The sequence below is a fragment of the Vipera ursinii genome, assembly GCF_947247035.1.
Source record: "Vipera ursinii genome assembly, chromosome: 1".
Taxonomy (NCBI): domain Eukaryota; kingdom Metazoa; phylum Chordata; class Lepidosauria; order Squamata; family Viperidae; genus Vipera; species Vipera ursinii.
The window spans coordinates 276,843,342-276,865,314 of NC_139512.1; the positions used below are offsets into that span (position 1 = coordinate 276,843,342).

At 38.2% G+C, this 21,973-nt stretch overlaps 1 protein-coding gene across 5 annotated transcripts in view; it reads left to right on the top strand.

Annotated features, from left to right (window-relative positions):
• Positions 1–21,973, top strand: part of SNX9 (sorting nexin 9) — a 43,332-nt gene that overhangs the window by 15,189 nt on the left and 6,170 nt on the right. For 4 of the 5 annotated variants that reach the window (XM_083352774.1, XM_083352773.1, XM_083352775.1 and 1 more), the window contains 12 exons: positions 1,768–1,854; positions 2,714–2,788; positions 4,366–4,479; positions 10,314–10,467; positions 11,719–11,872; positions 13,132–13,216; positions 13,787–13,912; positions 14,068–14,185; positions 18,668–18,798; positions 19,599–19,702; positions 20,852–20,955; positions 21,443–21,520. In XM_083352774.1, the coding sequence (XP_083208900.1) occupies positions 1,777–1,854; positions 2,714–2,788; positions 4,366–4,479; positions 10,314–10,467; positions 11,719–11,872; positions 13,132–13,216; positions 13,787–13,912; positions 14,068–14,185; positions 18,668–18,798; positions 19,599–19,702; positions 20,852–20,955; positions 21,443–21,520 (1,321 nt within the window). In that variant the 5' untranslated portion in view covers positions 1,768–1,776. Of the gene's footprint in view, positions 1–1,767; positions 1,855–2,148; positions 2,579–2,713; positions 2,789–4,365; positions 4,480–10,313; positions 10,468–11,718; positions 11,873–13,131; positions 13,217–13,786; positions 13,913–14,067; positions 14,186–18,667; positions 18,799–19,598; positions 19,703–20,851; positions 20,956–21,442; positions 21,521–21,973 lie in introns of those variants that run through there. The other variant, XM_083352777.1, reaches the window with a different exon arrangement.

Sequence of the window (21,973 nt, forward strand, 5' to 3'; positions counted from 1 at the left end):
GGTTCCAGGATTTTTAACTAAGCCTGAAAAGGTTTGAAAATAATATGCACTTATAGTATCTTTTAGAAGAAATAGTCTATTGATGGCTCAATAAATTCCACAGAAGTAATCTGAAAATCAGTATAATACAATGAAAAAAATGAGTGTTCAAATGGGGCTTGACCATGTTTGGAGAGGGGAAGAATAAGAATAGGAATAAAAATAAGAATAGAACAGAACAGAACAGGACCTTGGAGATCTTCTAGTCCAGCCCACCGCTCAAGCAGGAGAACCTATACTATCTCAGACAAACGACTGTCTACTCTCTTCTTAAAAAACCTCCAATGATGGAGTGCCCAACATTTTTGGAGGCAAGCTGTTCCACTGGTTAATTGTCCTGTCAGGAAGTTTCTCCTTAATTCTAGGTTGCTTCTTTCTTTGTTCAGTTTCCAACCATTGTTTCTTGTCCTGCCCTCTGGTGCTTTGGTGAATAATGTGACAGTAGAGTCCACTGTACTTGCATGTACATGGAGGTGGAATACAATTCAGTGTGTTTCTTAAAATATTAGCTTTGAAATATGTTTTAGGAAATTGGAATGGGAGATAAATAGTTTATATCATTGTTTCTTTGGTTTCTTAATTGCTATTTGATTGGGATATATCGGACCATTAAGAGCTCTCTTCTTTCAGTTATTCCTCCAGTATAAGTTTGTTGCTTTAGTATTATGACTTTCATTCATAAAGTATTAAAAGTGTCATTTGGGCAGATCCTGTTCGATCATCCTCTTAATGGATTTAATTTGGATAAGCATGTCAAATCTGGTATGTATTATCATGATCCGTGTTGATAACTAAAGAAAAGCTAATCTCTCATATTTTTGCCTGTTGGTTCTCTTTAGTACTTCTCAGTTGAAAGAGAAAGGTTGAGATGACTTTCTTCTCTCTTTATCCTGGCCAAGATCTGCTAAATGAATGTATAGAGCAGCAGAAAAGCTTCATTCAGAAAATGTATGTGTATTAGGCAGCTATTAAAGCCCTAAAGCAGAGGTCCACCACCTTTTGGACACCAAGGACTGGTTCCGTGGAGAAAAGTTTTTCCATAGACCAGAGGGGGTGTGGTTTTGCATGCTACCTGCATCCCACAGATGAGGCTTCACTTGTTTGCGTGGCCCAGTTTCTGGCATGCCGCAGCACAGTGCTGGTCCATGGACCGGGGTTGGTGACCCCTGCCCTAAAGCAAGAGTGGTGCTAGCATGAGTCATTGCGTGGGTCAGACTGTGGTAGCCTCCTGGAAGAAAAAAAAGGGCAGAGCTGGATTTCCTATTACTGAACCCAGTGATTTAATGAAATATCCATATGTAAAAGCAGGATGTCTCTGACCACCAAGTTCCTGTGAAAAAGAATTGATTTTATGCCCTGCTTGTGAGTCTTGGAAAGTAATAGCTGCATTATGTCATGCAGCATTTATTCTTCAAACGTAGAGGCTTGATAGACTTTTGTGTTTGATTCTACCAATTTAGTTTGTGCCATGTTTAATTATGCAAAGGAAAAAATAAATTTGATTTGATTTGATTAATTGCAGCCAAAAGGTTGGAGATATTGAGAATTGGTTCTTCAGACTTGCCTTACTCGATTCCATTTAAAATATTTTTGGAATTTGAATTTTATTTGGATTTTAGGTATTCATGTTTTCAAAATGCTAATCAATGAATTTCAGATTATGTTGTTTTTCCTCATAAGCTTGAGTTAAACAGGTCATTCACGTAGAATTTTTTGCATACCTTATAGGCTCGAGTGATGTATGACTTTGCTGCTGAACCAGGAAATAATGAGCTAACAGTTAATGAAGGAGAAATCATTACAATTACTAATCCGGTAAGGCACTTTAGTAGGCAAAAATATGTACTATAATATGTCCTAAATAATGTGTACTAATCGTTTTGAAATTTTAATTATGAAAATGTTCATTAATTTTATTGCAAAAAAACCCTAAAGCACATCTTTTTCTCATGCAGATTAATAACAATATGGGCTTTATTTGATATAGGTTTACATATATAAACAAGCTGACTGAGTTCCCTAGGGCAATTTGTTCAACGATTTCTCAAAGTTTCAAATATTTATTGATAAATAGAGTTAAGAAATAAAAAGAATTGGGTTATACCTGAATACCTGGGCTTAAGAGTGAGTCATTGGAATTGGTGGGAATTATTACCAAACAAGTAATAGGATTATTATAAAAATCTAAAGTATTCTATAGTTTTCTCTGTCATTTGATTATCTGTGTTATGAAAAATAGAGGAAATGGTAGGAAAACAAGGAGTTTGAAAGAAGATACTTTGTGGATATCCTATAAACTTCTGCAGGCAATTACAAATAAATAACCTGCAAGAAGCATTAGAGGTTTTATTGATTATGCTTTTTTCTTGTAATACAAATGTTTTGGTCAGAATTAACTATGAAAATATTATTTGCTATCCATGAAATTAGCCCATAAAATAATCTGATTTTATTTCTCGAATGATTCTAAGGGGAAAAAAAATAAGAAAAATACCATTGTGCTTTTCAGGAAGGAAGAAACTAAAATTGGCTATTGAAGGTATAACAATATGTAAAACATAGAGTGTAATTTTATTTTTGAAAATTGAAAATATAATTTCTTTTATAATTTAACTTTTATAATTTCTTTTATAATTCAAAATATGCTAACCCCATATTTTAAAAATTATTTTAGGATGTAGGTGGAGGCTGGCTGGAAGGCAAAAACAGCCAAGGAGAAAAAGGACTGGTTCCTACAGATTATGTTGAAGTAAGATATTATAATAAAACAATATTTATCAATATATAAAATGAAGCTGTCATATAATATATAAGTAGACTTATTGGCAATCTTATATACAGTATTTTATATGGTACACAATTCGGTTATCTAGACTAAACCAAATCACAAAATGTTGATCCTTAAATGTAAAATCATATGATCCCTGAAACAGAAAGTAATACTGTATAATTTATGGAACATACACAAACTGGGTGAGTCATATGTGTTCAGTAAAATTCTTTTTTTGCATATGAGTCTCGAGCTAGACTTTTGGTTAAAGAATCTGCTTTAGATTATTGACTAGGAAGATTTAAAAAATGCTAAATTGGTTACGTGAGAGTTTCATATAGACATCTAATTTTTTTTATTCTTTCCAGCTAAATGGAATTATGAAAATAAACTATGTTGAGAATGTCTATCCATTGGCCTGATTAAGCTCCAAAAAGTGAGCAGAAAAAAACAGCAGCCAAATTTGGTATGGATAGTAGAAATATTTGAAATTAGGGTGGATTGAGTTAGAGAGAAAGAAAATCAGGGCTTTTTTCTCATAGAACGCTCAGAACGGAGTTCCGGCACCTTTTTGGGATGGAACATTGTAGGGTAGGCAAGGCGGGTTGTATGATATGTGTCAGTTCCGGCACCTTTTTCTTTTACAAAAAAAAGCACTGAAGAAAATCCATAAAATTTTCCCTGTTGCAGCCATGGGTAAGCGATTGGGAATGTTGCCAGCTCCTCCATTTCAACTCCTCTGGCCTGGTCATATGACCCAGACAGAAGCTATTTTTAAAGACATAGAAAAATTCAGAACTAGGTTCTGCATGCTTTTCCTGCTTTGTTATTTTTTCTCAGGCCAACAGAATGTTGGAAATAGATTAGCTAAAAGGGATCAGAAAATCTGTTTACGAGCATATAACTCTCCAAAAATGGAATATAACAGGCCAAATTTGGCATAGGGAAAAACTGGCAAAAGAAAGATGGCGTGTCAAAAATGGGCCAGATCGGGTCGGAGGCTGTAGAGACAAAAGTTATAGGGAAAAAAATTCTCATTATATTATGAGAGTGAGTTGTGCGGTAATTCAGATGAATCTTCCATTCTAAGTCACATGACCCATAGTGGAATATATATAGTTCATCCTGGACTTTTCCAGTGAACATATATACACAGAGATGCAAGAGAAAAGGAAAGCAGAAACAGACACTCATATAGTCAGATGCAGCACATTAATTGGTTACACAGAAGCAAACACAGATGCCTTCTATGGGTTCTGCTGGATTAAAAACAAAACCAGAAGCCATGCTTTGCATGTTTTCCGACTTTGTACTGGTCTGTTTTTTCTTGCTGAATATCTGTAGGCATTCAGTTTGCACTCAGAACGCATAAAATAAAATGGAAACTTTTTTAAAAAGTTTTTTTAAAAAAAGTTTGATTAAGTTAGGCACCTGGTCTAAATGGAGAAGATGTATTCCTGAATGTATGTGCTCCATGAAGTTCAAAATTAGATCCTTAATAGAAATAATTATTCTTTGATTTTAGAATGTTTTTTCAGCAACCTTCTGCTTTTCAGATTATACATGAAAGCACCAGAGATGGAATTTTGGTAGCTGATCAAGCCTTTTTTGACAGCTTCTCCTCAAATGCTTCACAGACGAATTCGCAAGCCATGAAAAACAATAGCCAAGTATGTATTTTAATAGTATTCTTGAGTGCTAGAAGCATGGTGAATTGTATAGAATGAAGGAAACTTCATGAAGCCTTTTGAAGTGGGTTATCGAAACAACTATGGAATTATCTTTCCTAATGGGAAATATGTATATGTAAATATATATATTTGATCTGTACTGCTAATACACCTAATACATATCATGAAAAGAATTGATAGTTTTTTCTTTCCTTTTTAACTTTATTTTACTTTTTTGTATGCAAATGGAGACCTAACAGTTGGGAAGCACACTAATTTTTTATTATTATTTTGGTTCCACTGAATGTGATTGTAACTGGATGAACCTATAACTTTAGAACTATATGTTTCTTTGACCAGATTTTTGCAGTTTTCCTAGAATTCGATTAGCATGCTGAAATAGAATAAACGTTTTCTCATAATTTTGAGGTGGGAAATAACTTAAGTCCCGAAATAGTCTTGAAACAGTTTTTGGAATGAACTAAAAATACAACCTCACAAGGCCATTAATAAAGAAATTTGAATTTTAATCCCATAGAACAGAAAAAATCCAACCTGATGAAAAATTAAGTGTGCCTTCCTATGATATGAAACAGCTGCCTGTCTCTGATTTACACAAACAAGATAACTTTTCATGAACAATTGGGAATTTTATATTAGTTTTGCTGTGCCTCTAAACATTAAATCAAATTTTTTCACTAGTTCAGTTGCTAATGTGTAGCTAATGTATTTTACTATTGTGCAGGTAGAAGTTTCTGTGTCTTCTTTAAAATCTGTCGTCAGAATGATTCAATCAGTAGTAATTGCTTGTATATTAGTGATATAGGTATGCTATATCTAAATTATGATTTTTATTTTTGTCAGCCTAACCAGAGGGTTTTCTTTAATTCTTCAATTTATTACTCATTAAGGCCCACAAGTTTCTCTATGTATGTCTAACCCCCATCTGCAACATCAGGTACACTCCAAGATGTCCGTAAAAGCATGGATATTTGAAACATGTAAGTTTGGGTTTTAAAAGGAGAACAGTCCTATTGTATGCATATAAGGTTAAAGACCGGATTGGCTGTGACCTTGGCATAAAGAATATGTGAATTATAGTAAATGGGAATTTTAGACAGTGGAAAAACCTCACTTAAGCTCAGCTGGTGAGTCCCCACAGAGAGAGAGATATTTGGTTATTTCAAGAAAATATATACTCTTCATGCTATGAGTTCTTTTTTGTTCATTTTTTTCAAAGTTTTCTGATACTACCTTCTAGCTCCATTCCTTATTTTGTTTGCCGGATTTCAAGGAATTGTTGCATTAGAAAAAATTATAAGATGCTGATCTAGATAAACTTGTTTCTCTGGATCACTAATTTTTCCAAGGTTCAATAGCTTGTCAAATTTTCCAGATTTCTGTCCTCGCCTAGAAACTTTTTAGTTTTAGGGATCGAAAGAAACTCTGTACATTCAGAACCCAGTAGCAGGCAGGGGACATTTAGGGACTAGTCATTATAAAAATGATTTTTATCAGCTTTCCCATTTCCCTTTACTGCATATTGTAATGTAGATTTGTATCTGTACTGGTTTTATTTCACAATATTTAAATCTTTGTAGTCCATAGGTCAGTAAAGAGCCCCATTTGCTTTTTTGTTTTTTTGCATTAGTAAATACAAATCTATTTGCTCTTGCAAATAGCAAATGTAAAAAAAATGTAAAAAAGTATTGATTAAATACAATAGTACAATAATACAAAATAATTTGATAGCTCAAATTGCTTTGGGTTTTGATTTTATAGTAAGCAAAAACTTAATTAGCAACCATTTTATTAGTAAAAGTGGAGAATAAGATTTGTTCAAATCACTGTGCAGCCATGAAATTTTCCTAGCAATTTCCTATCACATAGGAAATAGGCTAGGTTTACTTGAAGATTAGTTAAAAAAAAAGGATGACATACGGTAGTTCCCGCAAGCACAGAAATTTGATAAGGGTCAGCTGAATTCTAATTTCTCTCCTTCCTCTCACTTATTATTGAGATAATTTGTAAGATGCTGAAAGAGAGGAGAATTAGAATTTTTGCAGACCTAAGGGGATTACTAAATATTGAGACCTATTACATTAAATATTAAATAGGTAATATTAAGTAGGTTTTGTCAAGAGGTACTCTTGACATTATCAAAAAAATATAGTCTGTCCCCCATTTAGAAATTCTCATCACCTTTGTAAACATCACTAATTACCTCATAAAGTATATACTAAGCCACCTTCTAAAATTTATATTTATTTCTTGACCATAAGTGAATTTGTATGTGTGCATGTTTCATAATTTTAATCAAAACCCTAGTCTTCCCTAGTGGAAATTCACTAGAGCACAGGTGTCAAACTCACCACGTCATGTGATGTGACGTATCGTGACTTTTTTTGAGTTGCCGAAGCTGGGGTGGGCATGGCCTCCATATGCTGCAATCGGCTCACAGGCCGGCAGTTTGACACCCCTGCATTAGAGTTTCCAAATGTGTCAGGTTAATACAAACTATTTTCAAAACTATGATCTAAAGATGATTTGTTTTAACAGATCATTACATGAGATTATAATAATCTAAAAACAGAAGTGAAAACTTCGAAATTCTTTACGGCTCACTGCAGTAGCTCATTCTCATAATGCAAAACTGTGGTTCAGTAGTATTTCCATTTGAGATCTTTGTGTAAATATTACATTGCTAATTCTGTTTCATTATATTCCATCTACAGTTAAGCTTTCTCTTTTATTAGTTCAGATTGATTATAGTATAGAACTTGACCATGCCAGTCGATTTTTCTTCAGTTGGCTTACTGTGTCCTCCAGTTAACAAAATCTCTGTAATTTTTGCATTGCTTCTACCATCTCAGTTTAAGCTTCTGGCAAACTGGAGAAACTCAAAAAAGTAATAAAGCTCTAGTAGAACTATGTAACTTTTATTTTATATACAGATAATATCTGCTTAACAGTCTTAGTTGGGACGAGAATTTCCATCGCTAAGCGAAGTAGTTATTAGGCAAAACATCACATGACTGCACCACTTACAAATGGCAGTTCCAGTAATCCTAGTTGCAGATGGTCGACATTGCAGTTGGTAGGCAAGGTACTCACACTACTCCTGTCTTGCCTTACTTGCTTAACCCCCAACTCTGCCTTTTTGGTTGCCCTGCACTCCACCACCACTGCCTGTCCCTGCCATCCCCTGCTGCCTCCCAGCTGACATTTGCTATATTCCTCCTCTCGCTGGGTTATGGGGAATGAGCATCTCTTCTTGTCGAATATTTCAATTGCCTTTAATACTAAGGTATCTTTCTGGGTAAACCAAGGATTATGCTGTGCTAGCTGCAGAGAATATGCTGCCCCTAAGTTACATTGACACCATCTCTCATTGATGTTAAGAATAATGTTAAGTGTTGTGAAGCACTTTTAGAATGATTCAGAATAAGGCATGACGTTAGCATTCCCTAATTTTTGGTACTCTATGCCAGTGCCTACTCAGTCTTAGCCTAAAGCCAGCCCTAGGAGCAATGGTTTTCCTCCTTTCTTAGAGACCAGTTTCTGTTGATTTAGGGAAGAGCTGGCATTCTTGAGATATCTGGTCTAGATTGTCATAGGGCTTGGCCATTCTTCTTCCCCTTCCCCACAGTTATCACTTAGAGGAGATAACTGGGAGAAGTTATCTGTTGGCATGAGGTGATATATTATCAGTCAATGGGTGATACTCAATTATCTCCACCACAGATTGGGCAGAAGATCTCAGTTCCTGGAGGCTCTTAGATTCTGGATGAGGGAAAACTGGCAATGTACAACCTAGAAGATTCACTATGATTAAAGGAATTTGGAGGCAGATCAAAACAATCCAACAAAGAAATTTCAATAAAATTAATAAAAGTTTGCAACTATGACAAACCAGATAGAATGAAGCAAATCTTTAACTCTCCTTTACGAAAGGCCTGGGTGAAGAGACAGATCTTCACAATTCTTCTAAAGAATAGCAGAGTAGGGGGGCCATCTGTATCTTTTTTTTAATTAGTTTTCCAATATTACAATAGTATCTTTAAATTGAAATAGATAGATGATAGATAGATAGATAGATAGATAGATAGATAGATAGATAGATAGATAGATAGATAGATAGATAAAAGCAACATGGTGTCTGGGTTACAATAGTTCCATTTCAGACAAATACATATTATTACAAATCTCCAAATTGTTGTAACCAATACTTCCTCTCTCTTGTTTCTTTTAATACATATTATCTCTTATCTAAATTAACATACTTCTCATTGCTATCCCTCAGTCATTTAATAGTTTTCTTATATTTGTCAATACTTTGGTATATTTTATATTTTAGCATTCTATCTTTAAGATATCAAACACCTTATATATTTTTCCAGCTTTAATTTTACATTGATATTAAAATTAAACGTTTAAAGTTTCTCATTTTCATATTTCTACATAACCTCCTTTCCCTTTATACAATTTTTTCTGATACCTAGTAATGTAAATATACTTCTTATTTATCTCATTTCCATATCAACAACTTAGTAGTACAAAATAAGAACGGTAGTCATTAGGATACCAATTGCAAGGAGGAGAAAGGAAGAGGACAATATAATATTCTTATTTCTCATTTATGGTTTCCACATATTGAAAATTAACCAAAATTTCTCCCGTTTCAACATTTAATACATCCTTTCATGTCACTACATCCAAGTATAATAGTTACATTGTATCATTCTTAACATATATACATCTTAATCCATTTCATTTAAAGAGCTCAATATTTCAATGTTAGTGTTCATAAATCTGTGTTTTGTTTTTTTAATTAGTATTTTTATCTACTCATCAAAACAATCGCTCGTAATCCAAGTACAATCCTGTCTATTTTGGTATTATCTATTTCAGGCCACTTAGGTATGTCCGTATTTCTTCAATCTTATTCTTGCTTTCTTCCTTTGCCATGTCATTTTTCGCTTCTTTGCCTCAGGGTCATCAAACCGGGCCATCTGTATCTTACCTTACAATTGTAGCAACTGTTTCTAATTGCAAATCTAATTTATTAAGACAAATATGTGTCACTAATTTTCCAATGCATTGCAACATTCTTGCCTTTCTCTACTGTAATTGAATCAGGAAGCATCCAATCATCAGTTTTTTCTGAACTGAGAAGTTCTCATTTTCAAGTTTGGAATAAAACAGGATCCTACACCATGATTTGAAGTTTGGTTAGGAAACTTTTTAACTAAGCACTTTCTGATTTAACTACAGTATATCTGTGTTGCAGAGGAGAATAAAGATATTCTGTATACATTAAAATACTTTTCTATGTTTTAGCTCAGTAAGTAAGATAGAATTTTCCATACCTACTATCTTCTTTTTAATTATCAGGAAAATTCTAATTTCTAATGTTGAATTTATGATGTTTTCAAAAATATTGAACTGAACACTGGTATTGCTTGAATTTGGTTATATTTTGAGAGAAATATTATAAACAACTTAATTGGACAATCATATTTTCAGAGTTTTTTAAAATTTTATACTAGCAAGTAAAACTTGCATGATATAATCAATTACATACATTTCTGTTATTACTAGAAATTTGCTTTTTTCCCAAACATACTTGATTTAAATACTAAGAGGAAGCAAAATTTCCAAATCTGTTATTCATTCTTATGTGTTATTTCCTTCTAGAATATAATTTTGATTGTTCTTTGAAAAAAATGTACTTTTAAAAAATGGTGTAGTTTTAAAATTAGTTCCAAATACTTTCACTTTTTTATTAATGCTATTCCCTTAGACTAATGGCTCCTTTATCTTCTTCGTCATAGGTTACCAGTAACGCAAATGATCCCTGGTCAAGTTGGGACAATACAACGGCTGGTGATGCCTGGTCAACAAAACCTGAAGCTAGGCAGAAAAATAGTGCGCCGAACAATTGGGAGGCAGCAGCATTTGGTCATCCTCAAGCTTATCAAGGTCCAGGTCAGTAGAGATTGTCATTGATAATAATTTTTAGGAATGGTGATTGGACTCTTAACTTTAACTTTTGATGAAATGCATAATTCAGAGTTTTCTAAGACTACGTATTAGAGAACCTGAGGCAGAATGTATATATGGTAATCTGTCACATTATATACTGTGTAGATCTATTACTTAAATTCAGTGATGGGCATGTCAGGGAAGATTGAACTATATGGGAAAACAAAAACAATCTTATGTTTTAATATATTTTACTGAAAAGTATTCTTCCATCTGATTAAATACAGAACCATATTTGAGATAGCCACCTAGTTCCCCTCATCTTCAAAACTATTTAGTATAAATAGTAGGGCCTGAAGACCTAACTCTTCCGATTGCCCTGGGGACCAAAAAGGGGAGTACATCAGTGGAGGTGGGTGCTAGATTAACTTGCTGACCCCACCTCTCCCCTGCACTTCCTGCTCCCCCTCCATTCATCTTTTTAACTCCGTATTATTGTACTTCCACTGTTTATTGTTTCATCCCTTTACTATTGTTATTTTTACATTTTTCTATCATTTTTCACTGTTTTATTGTTGTAAGCTGTCCAAAGTAGCCCCACGATCAGATGGGCAGCAGCAAATAAATTTGTCAAATAAATAAAAAATAATCTTTGGTATACATCTAATAAGGGACACGATGGCTCAGTGGGTTAGGACGCTGAGCTTGTCAATCAGAAGATCGGCAGTTTGGTGGGTCAAATCCCGAGTGCCGTGTAGCAGAGTGACCGCCTGTTACTCATCCCAGCTTCTGCCAACCTAGCAGTTTGAAAGCACGTAAAAGTGCAAGTAGAAAAATAGGGACCACTATGGTGGGAAGGTAACAGCGTTCCATGCGCCTTTGGCGTCTAGTCATGCTGGCCACATGACCACAGAGACGTCTTCGGACAAGCACTGGCTCTTCGGCTTTGAAACGGAGATGAGCACCGGCCCCTAGAGTTGGAAACGACTAGCACGCATGTGCGGGGGAACCTTTTTTTTATACATCTAAACTCTTTTAAAACTACAGATGTTTAATCCCCATTTCATTAAATTACAGATTACTGAGATGATAGTAGCTTATTTGCTTGACATTTGAGCAGTCCTTTCAGTTTTCCACAACATGCCACTATACTCTACAACTGTTAGGGGAAGCTAAGCTGGAAAATCCTAGTTAGTTATGTACACTCTTTTTAAAAATTAGCTGCTCACACAGTTGGTGTCCTTTGTTCTTTAGCAGCGGCTGAAGATGATGAGTGGGATGAAGAGTGGGATGAGCCAAAATCAGCAGCTACCCCCTATCCTGGTTATAAAGAGGCAGAACCCTCTGATTCAGCAGGGCTTCAACGTGGGAACAGCCGTGGAACTGCTATGAAATTGCCACTGAACAAGTAGGACATGTAGCATGGCACTATAATGAGAACAGAAATTAAAGAAATATGAATTCCTCTCTTAATAATAATCGCAATCAATAACTGATGCATCCTGTAATTTAAAAAAAAAAGTATGTTTTCTTCAGTTGAAAGGCCTAGCTAAGTACTGTAACAGCATCGAGCTGACTGCAAAAAGCCAAGGAGGAGTAGGCTTAATTGGTATTTGGATAGGAAAGCATCATGACATTCCTGGGCTCTAGGCTAGACTAGGAAGTTTTTTAAAAATCCAGAAGGTACTGGCAGTCTAATCTATTAACTAACTGGCCCAATAATGTAACAGGAATCAAATTCGACTCAAAGGAGATTTTATTTATTTTAGCTGAAGGAGATAGAAAAACGAGAATGGTATTTTCTAAACTTTTAGTCATGTTTTATTCTGAAATAAAAATGTAGAGAGATTCCTTTTTTAACAGTAAACTTACTGTGCCTCTCAGTTGAAATATTTGAATATTTGAAACTGAACAAATATTCAGATGGAATTCTGGCTCACTGGTTATATCATTTGTTCTTCTCATTTTCGGTTGATAACAATGCAGTTAGTTGTTTTAACAGGATAAATTTCATCTCCATTTAATAAATTATATCACTAGTTGACTCTAGCTGCTCTAAGGTTTTAATATTTATCAGTTTACATTCTGCTTGAATTGCTGAAATAACCCTAGGAGGCTTTATATCCTGACTGTCAATAGCTTTCTCTAGTTACCAAACATTGTGCTAAGACTGCTTTTTCATCACTGGAAATCAGTATTCAATAGAGACGTGTGGCTAGATGTAAATGTGGTCTGATTAGAAAGTAAGATGAAAATCCTGCTATAGACAAATCTTTTTCATGCGTTGGGAGTAGAGGTGAGAATCTGTTTGGGATTGGAACAGAGTCTGATTTATCGGAGAGCTGGTTTCCCAAGTGACAGAAGAGAATTCAAGAGCCCAATAGATGGTATTTTGGTGGCAGTTGGTACTAACTGCTGCTATCCACTGTTTGTTCTAATTGGAAGAATTCAGCCAATCACAGCTGGCTTAAAAGTGTATGTAGAGATAGACACTTCAGAGGCAGTTGTTAATTATGTTGAGACTAGATCATTTTGGGCTCAAATATTTTATTAAGAAGGCCATTTATCACACTCGAATGTCAAGCACCTATAAATCATGGCTGGCATTTCTGAATACAACAAAAATACTGTGAAAGAAGATTTGAGTCATTTTATTTCTCTGATTAGATTTCCTGGATTTGCAAAACCTGGAGTGGAACAGTATCTGCTGGCAAAGCAGCTAGTGAAACCCAAAGAGAAAATTCCTATAATTGTAAGTTAATACCAATCTATCTAAAATTTTAACTACTGCGTGAATCATTAAATACTTTAAAAATATGAACCACATTTAAGCAAAGTAGTAAATAGTTAGGGCAGCATGTGGGACAGTGAAACCTCAATTCTTTATTTCTGAAAATATGGAAGCCTATAATTTATTAATTCAGTATTGAACATGGACTTAAATTCTTCTTTAACATCCTATAGCATAATTGATGCCTCTTTTTAAGTTTTAGGGGATTTTTTCCCCCTTGAAATCAACTTTCATGCTGTCCAGTTGAAAGCATATTGCATACAGTACTTTGATTACTTTTTCCAAGTAATGAATAAGGAATCTTTGGGAAATAATTATTCAAGTTGCATTGTCTACCTACTTCAAATCAATATCCATTGTTATATATAATAGTATACCCTACTAAGTAACAGAAAAGTTATTGGAGTTTTATATTTACAAGAGCTAATTGCTTTTAGATAAATCTAGTAAATCATAACAGATCTGGGTAGATATATATAAAAGGTATGTATAGCATTCTTAGAATTAATATATAACTTTGTTATTCTGTAGATTGGAGATTATGGTCCAATGTGGGTTTATCCTACTTCTACATTTGACTGTGTTGTGGCTGATCCAAAAAAAGGTTCTAAAATGTATGGTTTGAAGAGCTACATCGAATATCAGCTTACATGTACAGTAAGTGCGTACCAGGACTCTTATCACAGGATATCTCAGTGTTCCAGTTTATTCAACCCTAAATTTAATAATATTGATTATATAACCCTTGTAATCATTACAGCTTTATGGAATTCATATATATATATAGTAGGTTTTTTTTGTCTGTTTTACAGAAAACCAACCGATCAGTCAATCACAGATATAAACATTTTGACTGGTTATATGAGCGCCTCTTAATTAAGTTTGGAACAGCCATTCCAATTCCATCTCTTCCAGATAAACAGGTTACAGGTAATTTTTTTTAAAATCAAAATCACATGTTTGGCTAATTGTTTATAGTTTATTTTTCAGAAATAGAGAAAGAGTGACTACATTTATTGAGAGTGTTTTCAAGTTACATCACATTAAAAATCCAGAAAAATAGAGAAATAAATTTCATATAATTGTGTGGATAACTGATAAAACTCTTAATTATAATTATTCTGTTTAGTTTTATATTTTATGAAAATATGTAATTATTTTGTTTTTACAGCATTCTGACAATGTCTTTTCATGGAATTTTTAATATGCTAGATTGGACTATCAATGCCATAGTCAAATAATTTTGTTTCTTGGTCTGCTGTTATAAAAATACAAGGAAAAGAAATTATGTCGGTAATTATAGCAATAGCACTTAGACTTATATACCACTTCACAGTGCTTTACAGCCCTCTCTAAGTGGTTTACACAGTCAGCATATTGCCCCTAGCAGTCTGGGTCCTCATTTTACTGATTTGGAAGGATGGAAAGCTGACTCAACCTTGAGCCGGTGAGAATTGAACTGCCAAACTGTTGGCAGAAATAGCCTGCAGTACTGCACTCTAACCACTGTGCTACCATGGCTCTTATAGAATCATTTTAGTCATTTATTGGAATTATAAACCTTTTTATGATGGTTTAAGGAGGGCTGCAACTTTTGCTCTAATTAACTGGCATTTTTCTCCAGTTGTCTTTCCTTGTTTTATTGTAATAATCTTTTAAATAGATAAATTTAAAACAGCCAATAGCAGAGCCAATGCTGTAGCTCTTTGTACTGTTCAAATTGTGAAAAGAAAACAGCGTGGACACACATTTATTTATTATTTAAACTTGTATACCGCCCTATTCCCGTAGGACTCAGGGCGGTTTACAGGGGAAAATTAAAAATACATAACATACAAAGTTAAAATCGATTAAAACTAAGATTAAATTAAGTCCCTGAATTTAAACTAAAACCCCATTAATAAATAATTAAAACCCCTCAGTCTGGGCCAGACAGCTCAAAAAACCAAGTTTTCAAGTCCCTGCGAAATGAGCGAAGGTCGGGGGCAGTTCTAAGCTCTGTGGGAAGTTGGTTCCAAAGGGCCGGCACGCCCACAGAGAACTCCCTTCCCCTGGGGATAACCCGCCGGCATTCCTTGACCGGCGGTACCCTAAGAAGGCCCTCCCTGTGGAAGCGCACTGGACGATGGGAAGTTGATGCCAGCAGCAGGTGTTCCCTTAGATCAGGGGTGTCAAACTCAATTTCACTGAGGGCCACATCAGCGTTATGGTTGCCCTCGGGGCCGGGTGGGCGTGGCCGGGTGGGCGTGGCCAGCTCAATGCTGCTCACTCAGCGCAGCTTACTCGAAATGCCTGGGTCAGGAGAGAACAAGTTGCACCAGCTAATTTGATGTGGGGACATCTCATTCCCCCACAAGCTCTTCACCTCCCCAAACATCTGCAGCCAAGCATGTGCAGAGGATGGAAAGGGCCTTCTTCCCAAGCCCAGGCATGATTGGTAGTTTGTTAGCTCAGATGTAGATAGCCTCCTAGTCTCCAAGCTTGGAGAGAGAGAGAGAGAGAGAGAGAGAGAGAGAGAGAGAGTGAGAGAGAGTGAGAGTGTGAGAGTGTTCCTTCTTCTGCCTTGACAGATCTCTGGAGAGCAAGAGGAGGCAGGGAGCAGCACTTCCCAGTCCTGCATGAGGGAGGCTGGCCCTTCTTGAAAGGGAATCCCCATTTCCACTCATGCGTGGAAAGGATGCTGGCTTGTTGGAGCAGCCTTCCCTCATGCAGCTTCCCTGCCACCTTATGCTCCTCTCCAGAGATCTTCCCTCAGCAGCCCGTGTGTGAAAGAAGCCCAGCAGAGGAGCCCGTGTGTGAAAGAAGCCCGGCAGAGGAGCCGGAGCGGTTCCACTGCTGGGGGCGCGTCTTGGCTGGGCCTTGCAGGATCTGGGCCAAGCACCTCTGCTCGCCCTCAGCAGCTCCCGGCAAAGTAGCTCACACATGAAACAAGCCCGGCAGAGGAGCCGGAGCGGCGAGCAAAGACGCCCGGCCTGGATCCTGCAAGGCCCGGCCGAGACGCGTCCCCAGCAGCGGAGCTGCTCCAGCTCCTCTGCCGGGCTTGTTTTGCATGCGAGCTACTTTGCCTGATGCTGCTGGGGGCGCGTCTCGGCCGGGGCCTTGCAGGATCCGGGCCAGGCACCTCTGCTTGCCCTCAGAAGCACCTGGCCCAGAATTGCATGCGAAAGAAGCCCGGCAGAGGAGCCGGAGCAGCTCTGCTGCTGGGGGTGCGTCTCGGCCGGGCCTTGCAGGATCCGGGCCAGGTGCCTCTGCTCGCCCTCAGCAGCTCCCGGCAAAGTAGCTTGCACATGAAACAAGGCCGGCAGAGGAGCCGGAGCGGCGAGCAAAGACGCCTGGCCTGGATCCTGCAAGGCCCGGCCAAGACGCGTCCCCAGCAGCGGAGCTGCTCCAGCTCCTCTGCCGGGCTTGTTTTGCATGCGAGCTACTTTGGCTGACGCTGCTGGGGGCGCGTCTCGGCCAGGGCCTTGCAGGATCCGGGCCGGCCACCTCTGCTCGCTGCTCTGGCTCCTCTGCCGGGCTTGTTTCGCGTGCGAGCTACTTTGCCGGGAGCTGCTGAGGGCAAGCAGAGGCGCCTGGCCCGGATCCTGCAAGGCCCAGCCAAGACGCGCCCCCAGCAGTGGAGCCGCTCCGGCTCCTCTGCCGGGCTTCTTTCACACACGGGCTCCTCTGCCGGGCTTCTTTCACACACGGGCTCCTCTGCTGGGCTTGTTTTGCGTGCGAGCTACTTTGCTTGGTGCTGCTGGGGGCGCGTTTCGGCCGGGCCTTGCAGGATCCGGGCCGGGCGCCTCTGTTCACCCTCAGCAGCCCCCGGCAAAGTAGCTCGCATGCGAAACAAGCCCGGCAGAGGAGCCGGAGTGGTGAGCAGAGGCGCCCGGCTCGGATCCTGGAAGGCCCCGGCCGAGACGCGCCCCCAGCAGCGGAGCCGCTCCAGCTCCTCTGCCGGGCTTCTTTCGTGTGCGAGCTACTTTGCCGGGCGCTGCTGAGGGCGAGCAGAGGCGCCTGGCCCGGATCCTGCAAGGCCCAGCCAAGATGTGCCCCCAGCAGTGGAGCCACTCCGGCTCCTCTGCCGGGCTTCTTTCACACACGGGCTCCTCTGCCGGGCTTCTTTCACACACGGGCTCCTCTGCTGGGCTTGTTTCTCGTGCGAGCTACTTTGCTTGGTGCTGCTGGGGGCGCGTTTTGGCCGGGCCTTGCAGGATCCAGGCCAGGCGCCTCTGCTCGCCCTCAGCAGCGCCCGGCAAAGTAGCTCGCACACGAAAGAAGCCCGGCAGAGGAGCCCGTGTGTGAAAGAAGCCCGGCAGAGAAACCGGAGTGGCTCCGCTGCTGGGGGCGCATCTCAGCCGGGCCTTGCAAGATCCGGGTCGGGCGCCTCTGCTCACTCTCAGCAGCGCCTGGCAAAGGAGCCCGTGTGCGAAAGAAGCCCGGCAGAGGAGCCATCTGTGGCTCTTTCTCCGGCTACCTCAAGTCTGCCTTCCTGCCTGGGCATCTCTCCCCCTCACCGGCTGGGTGTTGCTCGTCCTCCCCCCCTGCGTCCCACCTCACTCCCTCTTACCTCCTCCTCCTCCACTTTTTTTTTGGAGCCGCAGGAGACTAATGAGGAGACTAATGAGATGCAAATGGTGCTGGGTTCCACCAGCCCACGTGCACTTGCCTCCTACTGAGCAAGTGCTCAGCTGGGCCGGCGCCAAGGTGGTGGGGGCCGGACCTTTGTAATTTCTGGGAGAGTTGTGCGGGCCGGATTCAATCATGTGGCGGGCCGTTTGTGGCCCGCGGGCCTTGTGTTTGACATGTCTGCCTTATATAATCCGGACCCAAGCCATTTAGAGCTTTATAGGTCATTACCAGCACCTTGAATTACCACATACATTTCCGTAATGCTAAGGAAACTGAAAACAGAAAATGTATTTGTTTTCTTTAGCATTATCGAAAGGTATCCTTGGCTACCTGCTCTGCCATTTAAAAGGGATACAGTTATATTCCTAAATGAGGAGATTTAATTTCAAAAATCTGCTGGCTAGAGTATTAGAGAAAGGCAATATTTTTGAAAGGAAATCAAAAGGGAGCTGAGATGGTGAGACAGCTTAGAAGATGGATGGGCTTATTGTATGACCCATATTTGCCTATCGTTCACATACATCTTTTACTTTTTACCACTTCAACATTCTTAAGGGAAAACTAAATATTCTATGTCAGCAATCTTTTGCCTTAAGCTGAAAATACTTGCCATAAAAAATTAAACATTATACAAAATATATAAATTGAGTATTTTCAGTTTGAGGAAAAAAAGAGATAGACATTAGGTGAATTCATGAAATACGCATATTTTCTCAGGCTAGTCAAAATATTTAGTGATTGATCTAAAAAAATACCATCAAAACATGGATGATAGTAGCAGTCCTGTTTTGGCTGCAGGACGCTTTGAAGAAGAATTCATCAAAATGCGGATGGAGAGATTACAAGCTTGGCTGACCAGGATGTGTCGTCACCCAGTTATTTCAGAAAGTGACGTTTTTCAGCAATTCCTTAGTTTCCATGATGAAAAGGTAACATTTTACTTACGTTTTTTTTTGAATGAATTGGTGGATAACTCTTAATAGAAAAAAATGTAACATTTTTCTTGTACAATATTTCTTGTACAAAATGTTTGCTATGAACACTAGTCAACTTCTAAGCTATGCTTTATTTAGATTGTAGTTTAGGGAAGTAGTAAAATAGTGAAACCTGATAGCAAGCCATAATTCACAAACTCTCAAGTGTATCTGCAGAGATTTAAGAGCAGCTCTCTTTCAAATAGCTGCCTCTTAAGCTTCATTAAACCATTTTCTATAGCTCTTTTGTATATTTTTTATTTTTATTTATTTTAATCCCATTTATATCCCGCCCTTCTCCGAAGACTCAGGGCGGCTTACAATTTAAGCACAAACCAATCTGCTTAGCAATAGCCTTCATTCTATGTATATGCCTGCTTGTTAGGGCTTTCGTCCCCCCCCCCCAGCAGCATTATTACAAAGTCAGCTTAATTGCCCCCAACAATCTGGGTCCTCATTTTACCTACCTCGGAAGGATGGAAGGCTGAGTCAACCTTGAGCCTGGTGGGACTCGAACCTGCACTAATTGCAGGCAGCTGGTGTTACTTAAGGAGGCATTAGCCCACTGCTCCACCAAGGCTCTAATATATGGTAGATTGTAGATTATATGGCTCTTATGATCATGGTGATTAGGTATATTTGGTCTGCATATTAGCTGTGAAAGAGCCAGAAGAGCTTTCTAAGTTCCTGCCCTCATCAAGACCATGGGGAAGTGTTCAATACTAGAATGTGCATCCCTTATATCTCATATTTAGGAATGGAAAACTGGTAAAAGGAAGGCAGAAAAAGATGAGATTGTTGGTGTCATGGTATTTTCTACTATGGAACCGGAAGCTCCTGATTTGGATATGATAGAAATGTAAGTTACTGGATTTCCCCATCTCTGTTACAATAGAACAAAAGTGATGAAAAAAGTAGCAAAGTCATACAAGTGTATCTTTAATCTTGCTTTCACTGTTGCCAAACTCTTTTGCTATTTGTTGCGAGGCTCATTTAAACAGGTGTGTATACTAGCAAGCTAATTCTTATTATTTTCCATATTGAGAGCAAATTTTGGACTATTGCCAAAGGCATAAATAGATTTCTATGGGTCCCAAGGCCCTTCCATGAGTTGGGGTCCCCAGCAATGAAAGAGAATGGCAGCAATGAAGGACAGAGGTGAGAAATGGAAAGGGAGACTTGCAGTTGCTTTTTTCCTTACAGCAATTAGAGAAGAGTGAGTGTTCTCCCACTTTCTCAGTCACCCAAACTATCAACTCCCCTCCTGCTTGACCAACTCAGACAATGAGACTCCCTCTCTTCATCTTTGGCCGCCTGAAAGCCTTTTTTTCTCTTATGTCTAACATATCTAGTCTGTGGGAAAACATATTTAGCCTTAAACGTAATTAAGGATTATAAGAGCCAGGCATACTTAAGAGATTCATAATGCTTTTGCTTTACATACTCGCTATTCCTAGTCTCCTTTATGGTGTACTCTCTCTGCTTTCATCCATCGTTAAATATTTTATAGCATTAATTTTAAAAATGGATAATGCCAACTGGATTGTGTAGAATGTTCAGCTTGAACCAGACTGTCTTGTGGATGTTGTGTACAATTATAAAGCAAGCAAAGAGAATTTTTCATGAAAAAAAATGGAATAGTGAAGAGAGCATGCATTCTTCTCACCCATTTTAAAACTTTTCTCCATGCTGAATAATGGCAGCATTGTGACTGCACTGGGCCAAAAAGGCTAAAAAAGTGTTCTTTCTGAGCATGTTCTTTCTCCAAGCAGAATGGACAAATGTTTAATGATTTGAAATTGATTCTTAATGCCAGTAAGCTAATTTATTTATATATAATAGCTTGATAGTATATAATTAAAATTCACGCAGAATTTAAAACTATTTTCAGTGGACAATTGGCAAAAGAAGGGAGAGAGTGTAAATATATAGCCTGCTAGGCAACAGAGAAATTAAAGTTCTCCACTGTCTGATTCAGGATTTTTTTATTATTATTATTTCTACATAGCGAACAGAAGTGTGATGCAGTTGGCAGATTCACTAAAGCCATGGATGATGGAGTTAAGGAGTTGTTAACAGTAGGCCATGAACACTGGAAACGTTGTACAGGACGTAAGTGTTTGTATTTGCTTTAATGATTTAATTTTCATTAAATGAAAATGTATGTTTCACATGTAAACCTTATAACTATCAGTGCAATAATCATACATCAAATATAATGGCTTTGCAAAACATATTCACATAAATATTTGCCATATTAACACTTAAAAACTTAATTTTAGCAAGCTCTTGGGGAAAAGCTGATGGTTTTGTTTGTTATCTGGAATTCAAAATATATAGTTAGAATACATTTTGATCTACATTATATTTTTCTGTCTTGGGTGCTACTGCTAGCCAAAAATAAGCATTACAAACCTGGTAGCAAGAGATACTGAGGAAGTAAAACAAGATAAGGGAAATGAAATAGGGGGAGAATGTGCAAGACTTAAGAACTTTTGTCTTTACACCAATAGGATGTCCAGAAAGTATCTTGTATCTAGTTATTTACTGAAGATGTTTGCCTTTATTCAGATACATTGTAGATGTGTTTTTCTTCCAGCATTACCCAAGGAATATCAGAAAATAGGAAAAGCTTTACAGGGTTTGGCACTGGTTTTCAGTACTAGCAATTATCAAGGTATGTTTCAGTTTGATATATATGCATATTTTCAAAACAGCATTGACCTGTTTCCATTTTGAGCTTCACAAAAAAGTTTGTGTCATCTTTTTGTAATTACTTTAGCATGATTCTATTTGTAGGAATCAGATATCAGGTTCAGAAATTTAAGTCAATAATTGCTACCAGCATATTCTGTTTCAATAATCTAGATATTTCAGTTTACATTTGTGATGTCTACTTATCATAATAAATGCTATCATCAATATATAAAAAATGAATCAGATCACAACAAAATAGGTAACTCAGTAATTTCCATAATTTTGGATTTGGGGGCTAATAAACTTGCCCAAACAGTGAGAACTGGACACGGAACCACTGATTGGTTCAAAATTGGGAAAGGAGTCTGGCAAGGCTGTATACTGTCTCCCTGCCTATATAACATATATGCAGAGCACATCATGAGAAAGGCAG